The 13,083-nt window shown below is 50.9% G+C and overlaps 1 protein-coding gene across 1 annotated transcript; it reads right to left on the bottom strand.

Moving 5' to 3' along the window:
- Positions 1-263: 263 nt before the first annotated feature.
- On the bottom strand, positions 264-12,346 carry MRRF (mitochondrial ribosome recycling factor). The gene is made up of 6 exons (XM_019510858.1): positions 12,125-12,346; positions 11,278-11,433; positions 9,898-10,016; positions 6,984-7,075; positions 1,053-1,212; positions 264-683 (listed from the first exon to the last, which is right to left on the bottom strand). The coding sequence occupies exons 1-6, from the start codon at positions 12,306-12,308 to the stop codon at positions 606-608; spliced, it is 789 nt and encodes a 262-aa protein (XP_019366403.1). The 5' UTR covers positions 12,309-12,346; the 3' UTR covers positions 264-605.
- Between the last annotated feature and the right edge of the window lie 737 nt (positions 12,347-13,083).

The raw sequence follows: 13,083 nt of genomic DNA, 5'->3' as shown, positions 1-13,083 counted from the left end.
AGAGCTGCTGGGATGCTGGAGGGCAGGCGGCAAGGACGACCTGCCAGTGCAGAGATGCTGCAGCCAGAAGGGCTGAGTCCTGCCCCCCATGAACGTGCCCGCAACACACAGCAGCTGCGACTTGTGGGAGCAGTTTGGCTTTCTGGAGGCTTCTAGTGCTGCACCGCAGAGTTCCCGCTGTGGATTGAGGGGCCCCATGGATGGTGCTGAAGTTTTGGTTCAGTTTACGTGCTGTCACAGCTCCGGCACCAGCAAAATCGCTGCCCCTCATGCCAGTCCCTCCCACCTGGCATTGCCCACAGCAGCACAGGCCCCTTGGTCTCCTGTGTGCCTCTGTGGAGGGCACTGCAAATTCTGTCGTTTTCCCCCAGACTTCCCTGCCACAGCCCTGTTCTGTCCTCAAAAGAGGCCAGAGTGCTTCACACATGCCCAAGCTCCTCTCTTCATCCCCCACCGAATACAATCAAGAGCCAATCAGATGAGTAATCAAGTTGTGAATCTGCCCGTGAAGCATGAGTTGACCTGTCCCATCAGCTGCATGGGGTTGCTACCTGAGCACAGAGGTCCCCATCAGTGCACCCAGTCCATGCTCACTTGCAGCTGGCTCATACAAGCAGATCCTTGGTCTTGGCTGCCAGCAGCTTGTCCATCTCTGCCATGGTATCATCAGTCATTTGCTGGATCTGCGGCAATGTAACACAAGACCCAAGTTAGCCTGACTCGCCCCTTCTCCCGCATAACCTGGCTTTCCTATCGTGAGTGGCACAGCAGCTGTCCAGGCCAGAAGATGACTGCTGCTCAATGATGTGCTGAGGCACGGCCCTAGCTGTATCCCCCGAGTGACTGGCCTCAGTAGAAGCACTTGCATGCAGTTATTGGGCAAGTGCTGCTGTGTCTCATGGATGGCATCACTAGCCTCTGCCAGCACCGGGGGCTGATTTCACGGGAGGTGATGGAGCTGGGCTGATGGATGCCAGCTGAGGCTGGGTCTGCCCCTGCTGTGGCTGGAAGTCCGCACGCTCACTGCGGGGAGGCGGATGGGGGGTGGATACCTGCTTCTCCAACAGATGGATAGTGTCTTTAGACACCGTGCTCTCAGTCTTCTTGACACAGCTTATGGCATTGTTCCGCACCCACCGGAGGGAGTCCTTTGCCTTGTTGGTGTACTGCTTGGCCAGCTTGACAAGGCTCTCCCTGTGCTCCCTGGTCACCCTAGAAAGCAAGAAAATAAGAAACACCGGGTCATGCACAGCACAGCCTGGCCGAGGTCCTGCGGTCTGACGCAGGCTGTGGAGAAACAGCCCCCATGGCAGGGAGACCCATGGACAGACACCTCTCCAACCAGATCAAGTCAGCCTGGGGCAGAGTGGGGGCAGAAAGCACGGCAGCAGCATAGGGATTTAGATCAGATCTCATTACGCTTGTGGCTTTCTGCATGGTGGCAGGAGATCATGCTGAAATGTCTAAGCTTTCCTTTTCTGTGCTGCCAAGGCATCCGCGGGAGCGAGGAGGGCAGCTCGCACTCCAAACCTGAGCCCCTAAGCTGAGACACCTAATCTAGCTGCAAAGCCACGAAGAGGCAGGAGGAAATGCCCTTCTCATACTAAAACCCCTTATTCTCCCCCCTGCACCTGGACTAGACTGAAAAGTATATCTGGGAGCTGGAGCCTAGACTTGATCGAGCCAGTGGTCATCACTCATCACAAATGTGTTGGAGCCGCGTGGTATTTCCATCAAGCTTGCATGTAAGATGGTACCTGAGGAGAAGCTAAGATTGCAGACTTTTCCCCTCTAAGGTTAATATCTTGGTGTGTTTATACTCAGTTTCAGCAACCTGGCCTTGTAATTCAGATGCTCAGTGCCCTGCTTTTTGCCCGAGTTGGATGCTGCTGTCATTACCCGAGCAAAACTCACGCAGTTTCCATGGCTGGCTGGCTTTTGTGAGGGGTACTGGGGCCAGGTCATGAGAATGACAGCAGCAGAGGTCTGAACTGGAACTGAGCACTGTCTCCTGCTCAGGCCCTGGTCAAGTCACTTAACCACTCTCTGTCTCTGGTTCCCTGGAGATGAGTCATTTCTAGCACTTGCTTCTGACGACTGCAAAATGAACTCCACAGCTAAGGTTTTCCAAGCAGCTTAGGTCAAGCTCTTGAGTCTTCTGGGCAGAGGATGCTGCAAAGTAAACACGTTGTGGCATATGATGAATCGACTGCCCCAGCGTGGAGGCCAAGGCTCTTCCTGCAGGAATGGGGAAGCGTGAAGGGGGGAGCTAGCGCAGCACCAGCTCTGCCCCCTGGCAGGGAGGGATCCATTGCAATGGGGCTTTCACTCCCAAGCCCTTTCCAAAGTCATCACAGTCCAGTAAGTCCTGCCTGATTTAATTTCTCCCCTTGGCAGCCAGGTCTCTCACAGCAGATGCCTGCAGACGCACAGACTAGTCAGCTTGGGCATTTATTCCTATCCTAGAGTTGTGGGGAGAAAGCGAGCATTTTTCACCGCTCTTCTTGAGGAGAATTTGGCCGTCAAAAAGGGGGTTTGAGGGACCTGCAGCCAGGACAGACCGTCATGCCTTACATCCCTGTGCTGTGCTGCTCGTGGGCTGAAGCTGTGGCCAGGGGGTGGACAGGCATGGCTAGGGACAGATGGGAGTCGGGGGTCTCTGGCCAGGGTGCCTGGAGGGGCCAAGTCCTGGAGATACCTGGCTGCTTTATTTCATGCAGGGCCAAAAACTCTGGGTCACAGAGATGTGATGTAAAGCACCGGTGTCAGAGTGTGGGGGCAGGCAAGCATTTAGAGCCAGGAGCCCTGTGACGTGGGTAAAACCAGCAGGGAAGGGCAGATTCCCAGGGGGGCGTCTGTTTGCTTGTGTCGGGGGCCGGGAGCCTCATGAGAGCCTCCTCGCTGTCCGGCTGGATGAAGCCATGAGGCAGGCGGTGGCCAGACTGCCTCACTGGGTATCGCTCGGCCCTCAAGGAAATGTTTTTGTTTGTGTAGTGCTGCCAGACTTCCTCTGTTCTTGGCACCGGGTCGCGGATCTCATGCCTCCCCATCTGCCTTGCTTAACACTGATGTCTCCTCACTGCAGCACAGCCGTGCGGTGCTCGCCAGGGAAATGAGATGCAGGGTCCCAAGTCCCACCACCGGCAATGCCACAGAAACGGGTGCTGATTCCTGGCCGATGCTGCTCCCGGGATGGAGCCAGGCTCCTGGTATTCGAGGGCAGCCATGAACTGGAGTGCAGCAATCCTGCCACCAGGCCTGGGACCCTTGCATTTGTATGGTTTGGCAGTCGTCTTGTCTCCTCTTCAAAGCCCAGGGCTGCAGAGGAAGCAGGAGGGGCCTAACCAGCCGTGGGGAATAGGGTTAGGAGACTGCCTCTGTCCCGTTCGCTTCCCCCTATTGCAGCAGCCCACAGGCACTGCACTGCCCCAGAAATGAGGAGATGCTGGACCCATGTCCAGGTGTCCCTGCAGTGAGGCTTGTCTGCAGCACCCCTACTCGGGGCCATGCAGGGACGGCAATAGCTGAGCCCTAGCTACTGGCATTCAATTGGTTTCAGAAGCGCGTGCTAAGCTGCTGACAGCATCTCCTCTTTGTCTCCTTCCACCGGCAGGCAGTTGTCCAAACACCGCGGCATTTGGATGGTCTCTTTCAAGTGTGAGGCATGTGCACGCACGCGGCGTGAAAACAATGTGGCCACTTCTGGTTTCTGGCAGCAGAAGCGTGCGTTGGTAAGAATGGGTTTGGATCATAAATGCTAGGAATTTCCTGACCACGAGAGGGACCCGATAGAGGGAATTAGCTTTAACAGGACACTCTGCCTGGACGGTTCAAGATACAAGCTGAGACCCAGCATACGAGATAAATTTCTCGGTGCAAGGTGAGTGACAGACGTCTGCTTGGATGAGAGAACTGGAGTGCGGGACTCTAAGGACAGTTGCGTTTTTAGATGAAAAGCCTTGAGTTCAGTTTCCCAAGGCTCGGGACCTTGGGTGTTTCTTCAAGGGAAAAGAAAAAAAGTGAAGAATGACTCATTAAACTTTCAAGTGACTCATCGGACTTTCAGTAAAGACCGTGCAAAAATATTCCTAATGGACAAAACTGTCCAGTCTAACACAATGGATTAAAAAAGAGATGGCTGTAAGAAGGAGGCTCTCCACAAAGGGCAAGAGGTCAGGTCGAATTTGCCTGAGAAATCAAAGTGACAGAAATGTCCTCATGGATTGTGAAAGACGGGAAACGTTCTTATACAAATAAACGCGGCCTGTGCAGCGCCTGCAGCACAAACGCAGGGGCACGAGAGGGACGCAGACGTGAAAGCGAAGTGAAACCAAGTAGTCTTTTTATGAAGCTGAGGAAGATGCAGAGACAGAACAGGGAAAAGCAAACTGCAGTTTGAAAATGCTCGGGTATCACCACTTCAGGCTCCCCTCGTCCCTGTGCAAGGGCAAGGCTGGACCCACACACGTCCAAGTGACAGACTGGAACAAAACATGGCAGTGTTAAGAGCTAAAGATGTTTCAGAAGTCATGTATTATATATTTTTTAAGCACCAGGCTTCCCCCCAGCACTTGGGGGGGAAAAATTTGTTCGATCTGGAAAACACTGCCCATACCTACTACAGAGGCGAACATCTGAAATGACCTGCTCTGACAGAAGACGGAGGGAAAACGGTTCCCTGTCTGCCTTCTGGGTGGCTTGTGCCACGCATCTGCCCTCTCTGTGCATGCTTGCTTTCTCTGGCTCTCACAAAAAGTGTCAGTTTGCCTTTTGCAAATACTGTTAGGGAGCTGGAAAAATTTATGAAGAGCTTTAAAAAAAGAAGTAAAAAATACTAATTCCAAGACGCACCATTTAAAAGGGCAGGACTTGTTTTTGAATGAGTTAGTTTGGATTTATTTTCAAACTATCTCTGTGCTTCCGGGCTTTTTGAAAGCCCGTTAAATATTCTGTCTTGCTACAGAAGGGTGGGAGGGAGCTCCGGGATGAGGCTGAAGAGGAGACCTGCCTGGGACATGGGCTGACTGCAAAATGATCATGAGACCCTGCCAGCCCCGGATGGCCCAGCCTGCTAATCACCTGGGGAAACGCTAAGCGAATAAGGACAACGGCTTTCCATCAGCCGTGAGAAGGGGGCAGGCTGGGGGGTCTCCTAATGATGAGAACAGTTAGGGAGATGGTAAGGTTTGTCCTTCCTCCGGTATGGTCCAAAAAGAGAGGGAGAGAACACAGCCATTTGTTTAGAAACAATGGAAAAGAAAAAAGAAAAAAAAAGAAAAAGATTTGCCTGTTTCTGGATTTCTCCTCCTCTGTAATTCATATTCAAGGATGACCCAAGTGCCCATTAACAATCAAACTACTGTGCGGCAGCCCGAGATCCTAGGCAATTATGAAGATAATAGCGCCCTCCTCCTCCTCTCTGCCTCCACTCCTTAGGGGTGGGGGAAGGGCAGAGAGCGCCTGGAAGAAAGCGGCACCGGCGAACAGAATGAAAATCTCCTTCAGTTTTGCTGAAAGCGGCAGACACCAACAATTAGCAAGCTCCATGGCCAGAACGGCCAGAGAAGCATTGCCGAATTCCTTTCAGCCCGAGGAAAATGCAGCTCATCTTCACCTCCTAGGAGTCGCCTACTCGTAAAATATCCACACCCCGCGTGAGTCCGCGCGACACGGGGCAGGGCGATGCACCACGTGCCCTCGCTCACTGGGCCTGGTGTGCTGAGTGCCGTGCTTCTGCAATGCTTGTTTCCATCTGAGGCTCCTCTCTGGGCCTCACCCCGTCAGACCCAAGCACCTCAGGCTTGAAAGTGCAGATCCTCACGACCCTTCTCCGTTAAGTGAGGTAGGGCAGCTCTGGCCTTTTACAGACGGGGCCGGCAGCAAAGGGACGCTAAGGGATTCACCCAAGGTCACACATGAAGCTTGTGCTGCAGCAGGGACCCAGATCTGGTCTCTCAAGCCCTAGGCTTGCACCTTAACAATCCATCTAGATCCATGGATGAGCCCGATTCATGTAAATGAATAAACAGAAAACCACAGCTGGCTTGGCCCATTGGGCTTTTCCAGTGATGCAGTATCCACAGCAAAGCACCATGCTTCAGTACGATCCTGAGGGGCAATAAACCTGTAACATGCACGGGGTCCATTCCTTTCCAAGTCAGCTCTCGTGACTCCACCAGAAGCGGAACCAGACTCTAAACGATCTCGGTGACTAGCAAACCACCCCTAGCGATGCCAGAAAGTATTGCTCTCTCTACTCAAGTCAACAGAGTTATTTGGGATCTGCACCAGTGTCATGGAGAACAGATATAAGTCCAGTGCCTTTATCAAGGGAGACCTTTGCGCATGTTCTAAATACAGGAGTTGTTTCGACCCTGCGCAGCTGCTTAGCAGAGAACATAAAAAGGGATTGCTTCTGGAACTGATATGGATTTTTAATTAACAGTTACTTAGATTGCAGGGATGAATAGTGGAGAAGAGAGTGAATGAATTCTCCCTTATTTTGTAAACCTGCATCCACTACCAGCATTTCCTCGTGCTGAGTCTTCAGGAGCTGGGTGACGTTTCACCCCTATTGCTCCTGGTTTACCACTGTGTTGCATGGCTAGACGCTGGCCAAGCTCCTCTGACTTACAGTAACGTGGTGGTGAGTCAGCCACTCAACTCAGCAAGTCTGGCTTGAAAGGCGCCTGGCCGCCTCTCGCGAACTGCCGCAACCACCCAGGGCTGGGCAGGGCCAAGCTGCCAACACCAAAGTGCGGTGGCATGGAGCTCAGAGGCTTGGAAGAGGTTCCACCAGATACTTCTGGGGCAGTGGGGGATGGCTTCAACCACCAGATGTGGAAAGCAGCTGTCAGGGCAGTACAGTCACCGTGTGCACTTCCCTCCTGGGGACACACAACTGAGATCCCAAAAGGAATCCAGTGCAGTCCATGACATCGTCTTGTGTAACTGGGAATTTATAGACAGTCGTAATTACTTACTTAGGAACTGGCACCCGAATTATTATCCCATCTGCTTCCGGGTTCAGGTTCATTCTACTTTCCTTTATAGCCCTGATAGCTGCAGCTGTACTCTGTAAACCAGATCAAAAGGTAAAGGGAATTAGTAAATAATGATTACCAGATGCCAGAACTCTGTCAATAGCTGGCAATCCATCTCCACTGAACGTGGAAGCATTTAGTTCTGTTAGCAGTGAGATCAGGAAGTTACACTGGTGCGGAGAGCTTTGATCACACTGAATTGCAAACTATATCCTCTCCTGGTATTGGGGTGTTGGGGGCGGTGAGCTGGGGGTGGAGGGGAGGGAAAAGCAACAACAAAAGAAAACAGTTTTGCCTCTTTGAAACCAATTGAATGGTTTGAGGCAATGCAGATCAAAACCACAGCAAATCCCCACGGCCCAGCCTGGGTTGGGGCAGAGCTGGCGGCAAGTCTCAGCATTCAAAGATGCTAGTAAGCATTTTGCATTAGGAACTGTGCAGGGCCTATTTAGAAATGGCGACCTGCCTGACTCCTTCCTCACTGCAGTCCAGTGATGTTAAACCCGAGCAACGGTGGGAGGTGTGGAACAGAGCCCAGGCATTCCCCACTATGCCTCTTTTTTTAACAGACTTTTCAAGCCCTGTTCCTGCTGGCACTTGCAAGGCAACATCCCGGGCAACAGGAAGGCACCCGACATGGAAGGCCACTCCACCCATCACAAGAGGTAGGCCTAGGAACTGGCTAGTGTCTATCATGTACCCAATGCCTTCATCATCCCAGTGTTGATATAAGTATTAACTTGGGTTGCTTTGCCTTCTACCACAAACTGGGCTGGTGGAGAGGGTCCGGTTATCTTCAGCGGTCCTGCACCAGGGACAAATTTGGCCTGCTGGCTTTAACCATTGTACTGAGGCCCTGACTCAGTGGAGTACTTGAGCACCCAACCCTTTATACTTCTTTTGACCTGAGGGTGTTTGCAACACCGGCCTGGCACACAAACATATCAGTGAGGCGCAACTGCATCAAAAGGGCACGTGAAAGAACAGCAAGGTGGAAAGGGACATGAGTCCTTTGACACCTTAAGTTGAGCATGTGCTTAAGTGCTCAGCTGGATCAGTTTTGCTATATTTCACAACGCCTCCCATATTAAAATTCCCCTGATGACAATTTCTGTATAGAATTACTGGGAGCTGCATATTCTGCTTTAGCTTTATTTTGCCTTTGTATTGACTCACTCAGGACATGAACCTGTCTCTTTTAAACATTCTCCCTTACAAAATGCATGTGCTGGGATGTGGTGTGGTGCCTTGGAGAGAGCAGAAGACAGTTCTCTTCAGTGCAGCATTTGAGCATCTGATGTTTTTGGGAACGAAGAAAAGACGGTGTCTAGAAATAGCAAGCATTAGAGCAGCGTGGATCCCCAAACCAGGTTTTAACAGATTTCAATACTCAGGGATTTCTGATCATAAAGGCAAACCCTATGGTTGCACTGTAACAAAACTTCAGATTTTATCAGGTACTTCTGCTGAAAAGTTCTTGCCAGTTTGTTGGTTTAAGTCATTCTTTGACGGGGCAATTAAAAAAAAAGACATGAACCTTTTTTCATACACTGATGTTATGCTTTCTTAAAAGAGTGTTGATGGTTCTGTTCCTCTTTCCCATCATTAACTTGTAGCCTACAGGCAGCTACCATAGACCGTATTTATAGTGTGCACCATTTATCAATCATGGCAGAGGTTAAAGCCATGCAGCATTTATGTCTTCAGTGCATGCAAATAATGTTGCATCAATGTTGTAAAACCCAGTCACCACCTTTTAAGACATGAAAGTAATGGAGAAATCATATAAGTCAGAAGCCTAAACCTGTTATTCCATGGTCCCTTCCCTAGCTCTTAGTTTCCTTTCTACAGCTCAAACTATTTAACATGTATGTTGGGTGAGATGGAAGAAGGGAAAAAAATACCAGGCTATTGCCTCACCCTGATACAGCAAATGAATTGCTCCCCAAGAAGTTCCCAACAGTTTCTGTAAACTTTATGTCTAAATAATACAAATTGTGTTTGGCCCAGCAGATCTATCTACATTGTGCTTTTCTTTCACATGCTCTTTACACATAATACTTGTGTGATGTTTAATACAATGCAAGTGCCAGACAGATGCTGTAAACAACATAATGCGTCAGTATGTGAATAATGCTGTGCAGGTGTTTAGCCTCTCCTTGTAAATCTAGACAGAAGCCTTTGTTTGGTTCCCAGTGTATGTGTTACACAATGACCTGAATAGACAGGCAGTTGTAGCTGGAGTTTAACAGTGAAGCAGGCCTCTAGTTTGGTGTAGGATGCTGGCATGTAGAGTGGCAGTTCCCTGCTACGGCCCCTGCCTCTCGGCCAGTCTCAGTTCCTTCCTGCAGGTGGACTAAGTCACAGAATGAGTTGTCCAAACTGCCTCAGCCCAGAGCTTTGGGATTCAGTTACAGTGAGACCTGGATCTGAACTGCCTACACCCTCCCCAAGTGCTACTCTGACCCCCATCCCCTGCCTGATCTATTACTCTGCTTTCTACTCCACGCTCTGAGCTTCCTGCCTGATCTGCTGCTCGCTTCTGCTCCCTGCCCTTTCTGCAACCATGCCGCCTGTCCCCCCTCAGTCTGCTGCATGGTGCAGAGAGCTGCCCATGCCACTTGCGGCACCCCTGGTTTAAGTGATGGAAGACTATTACACAAGCCCCAAAAGCTTCAATCTTGGGATTTCTCCCCCTGACACAGGATGGAACTCAGCTGTGATATGGTGGGTGCCCTGTGCAGCAATGATTACTTGGCGTGTGGACAGGGATGAAATGCTTTTGCCTCTGATCCGTTCCATCCCTTTCTCTTCACATTTGGACTTCGAAATGCTTTCGGGAATGGCAGCTTACCTCTGGAAAACTAGCCATATTGACTATAATAAGCTGAGGTGATTTCTGCGAGATCTGCCCAAGCTGGTTGAGCGGAAACTTTCCATCTTTCGTTGTCACGATAATATGATCAAGAGCCCCTGAAAAAACAAACAAGAATGCAGCAGCATGCCAATCCTAGACCACAGTTTTCTGTCCAACACAAAACAGCAGTTAAAACAGGCATTTATTTTCCTGCTTTCTTTAGCATATGCAAAGTATAAGCATTTGACAAGACGACGATGGGTGTTTAAATTCTGTCTACTTTTCCATTGCAGAGCCAGCCCTGTAGTTTACATTTATCCATCCCCTTGTGATATTTGGAAAGCAGAACTTCGGCATTAAGCTAGAGCAACAGGAAAGTGAAGCTGCCTTATTTGTGTTCATTGCCTGAATGGAAAAGGTAAATATAAAGAGTGAAAGGGAAACGTCATTTTTCAAATTCATGCAACTCAAGGGATGGGGGATGTTGATAGAGATTTTTCATGTGATTTTTAACCTGGCAGTGTTCCTTGAAACCCCCCACCTCTTTCCCAAGTCCCAGGAGGAGGTGCAGTTCATTGGCTAACGTATTTTATTTCTCCCTCAGCTCCTCTTAATCTGCTCTCCACTTTCTGCTGCAAAATGTTAACAGGCCAGAAAGCACAAGGGAGAAGGGGCACTTTATCAGCATGATAAAAAAAATAACAGAGGTTAAAATAAATAGTTAAGAGACTGAGTTGCACTTTCCAACACCATTAAGGACTCAAGTACCCCAGCCAGAGTTGGGGGTGGTGAAGGATTCAGATTTGCTCATTGTTTAATGTTAAGTTTTATTCCTGAAACAGGATACTGCTCACGAATCCACACGTGGCTTCGGCATGTTATAGTAACCATAGCTAAGTCAAATATATTCAGGTCCTTCCCGAAGCACAAAATTTGCTAAGTGAACAGGGTTTGTAAAGGTCACTAACCACAAATATGTATTGCAGAGTTAAGCCTGCATATGCCAGACACCAGCCTGATGGCAATTTCCAAAAGGCTAATTTAATGGCAATTGGATTTTTCCTGCCCTACTGCACCATTAGCTGACAGCTTGCTTCTTCATCACATCTGCAAACAGTTCGGTTAGACATTTCTGACATCTCCCACTTACAAAAGCCATTTTCAGGAAGTTATTAACAAAAATGGATTCTTCCTGGTCAAGCTCAGGGTGAAGAAAGTCTTTAGCTGAGGGTTTTAAGGTGGAGTAATGCGGTACCTGGTGAGCCACTCCGTACGATGAAAATCAATTTGCAGAAAATTAAAGACGTGGCTCTGTGCTGGGGAGGCTCGTTCAGCTCAGTCCCAGAGAGCACAGAATTACACCAGCAAACTACTGACCTGCCGAGGTTCTGATACTGAGGTTTTTGCTGAAATCTTCCCTAAGAACTTCCATCACCGACAACATTTCTGCATTGACTTCCTCTAAATTGATGACATCCTCCACTGAGGCAGCATCGATGGTCACTCTGGCTTGGGACTGCCCTTTTCCTTTAGCTGCAAATTGCACGTGCAGTTAATCTCTGTGCTACAAACAAACGTGAGTCTCCTACCAAGCAGCCGTATCAGAAAACTGAAAGGAATAAATCAGTGCTTGGGCTGCAGTGACATAAGCACATTGTACATGCATAAATAATTCAGCATTTGAACACGTGATCTGAGATGCATTTGGAAGTTATGCTGTGTGCGCTGTGATACCAACTCCAGCCTGGAATGGGAGGATAGCTAATTTATGCCCTGATCCTGCAACTCCTTCCTGGACCAGGGGCTCTGGACACTTACACAGAGCACTCTGCTTAGTGAACTGGCTCTTCGTGAGCTCTGTGCTGCCAGGCTTGGAGTTAGCCAAGGTAAAGCTAACCCTGGTATTATCACAGTCCATGCAGCAGCTGCAGATTAAACGCAGCCCAGGAGCCAAGTCCTGCTTGCCTTACTCATACAAACAGTCCTGTTTGTTGCAACAAGAGTGTTCAGGGACCTTGAAATTAAATTAAATACATCCTACACAGAGTCTGACAATGGAGAGTCTTTTGGGGGAGAAGGGAAAATGCGATTTCTGGTCACCAAAACAAGCATTTCCCAAAAAACAGGCACAAGAAAATGAGACGAGACAACAAGCTTTGCTTTCCATCAGGCAGGGAGACATGATAAGGAGCGGCAAACTCATGGAGGGGGATCTCTCTCTTACCTTTGCCCTTCTTGGTTACTACAGGCCTGGTCGGCACTGTTTGACAGACCCCGTGCGGCCTGGAGGCGTTCAGGAGCAGGGCTGAGCAGCCTGCGGGAACCTGCTGGGGTGACCTGGCTGCTCCCGCGAGAAAACTATGGAGCAGCGGATGCAGCTGACGGATACAGCGTACCGCCAGGGCCATGGTGCACAGCTACGCCTCAGCTCCCCTGGGAAAGAGAAGAGCAAGTGGTGCTGGTTCAGTCCTGCACGATCATAGGGTAAAACAGCTTCTCATTCCACCTAAAACGGCCTGTGCACAGCTGAGAACTGGGCAGAATAGGCCCCCCTGGTCCGGCAGCACCATGGAAGCGGCCTGCAGGGGCAGGGCAGCTGGCCCCGCTGGATCTGGGCAGCACTGGTCAGCACTGCTGGGAGGCCGGACCCGTTCAGACAAACAGGAACTGGTGCAGCGCCCAGTCTCATGGGCAGACGGACGCCCATCCTGACGTTTCCTCCCTGCTCTGCTCGTGCCCGCTCCGTGCCACCCAGAGCCTAAATCCTCTGGGGCCCGGACCCTGCTCTGGTGTCAGTTCTCTGCTGCCAAGGAAGCCCTTGGCTAGGAAACCCCAACCTGGGGCTGACACCGCCCCTTCCCACCAAGCCCCGCCCCTTGGCTCAGTGTCCCGCCCCCTGCTCTAGGCTCAAGCCCCGCCCTCTATGCTGCACCCCCACCCCTGCACCACAGACCCGTCTCCTTCCCGCCTATCCCCGCCCCCTTGGCTCAGTGTCCCGCCCGCTGCTCTAGGCTCCAGCCCCGTCCCCTTCCCACGCAGCCCCCCGTCCCTCGGCTCCGCGTCTCCTCCCCGCCGCGCGCCCCGCGGGTCTCCCCGCGGTCCGACTCACGGGCACAGCCGCCCAGGCCCGTGCGCCGCATCAGCGTCATCTCCGCGCGCCGGTCAGGGCGGGTCGCGGCGCTG

The sequence above is a fragment of the Gavialis gangeticus genome, unplaced genomic scaffold (genome assembly GCF_001723915.1).
Source record: "Gavialis gangeticus isolate Ggan-Ray unplaced genomic scaffold, GavGan_comp1, whole genome shotgun sequence".
Taxonomy (NCBI): Eukaryota; Metazoa; Chordata; order Crocodylia; family Gavialidae; genus Gavialis; species Gavialis gangeticus.
The sequence above is the reverse complement of the archived record's forward strand: the minus strand, read 5'-3'. Positions and strand labels throughout refer to the sequence as shown.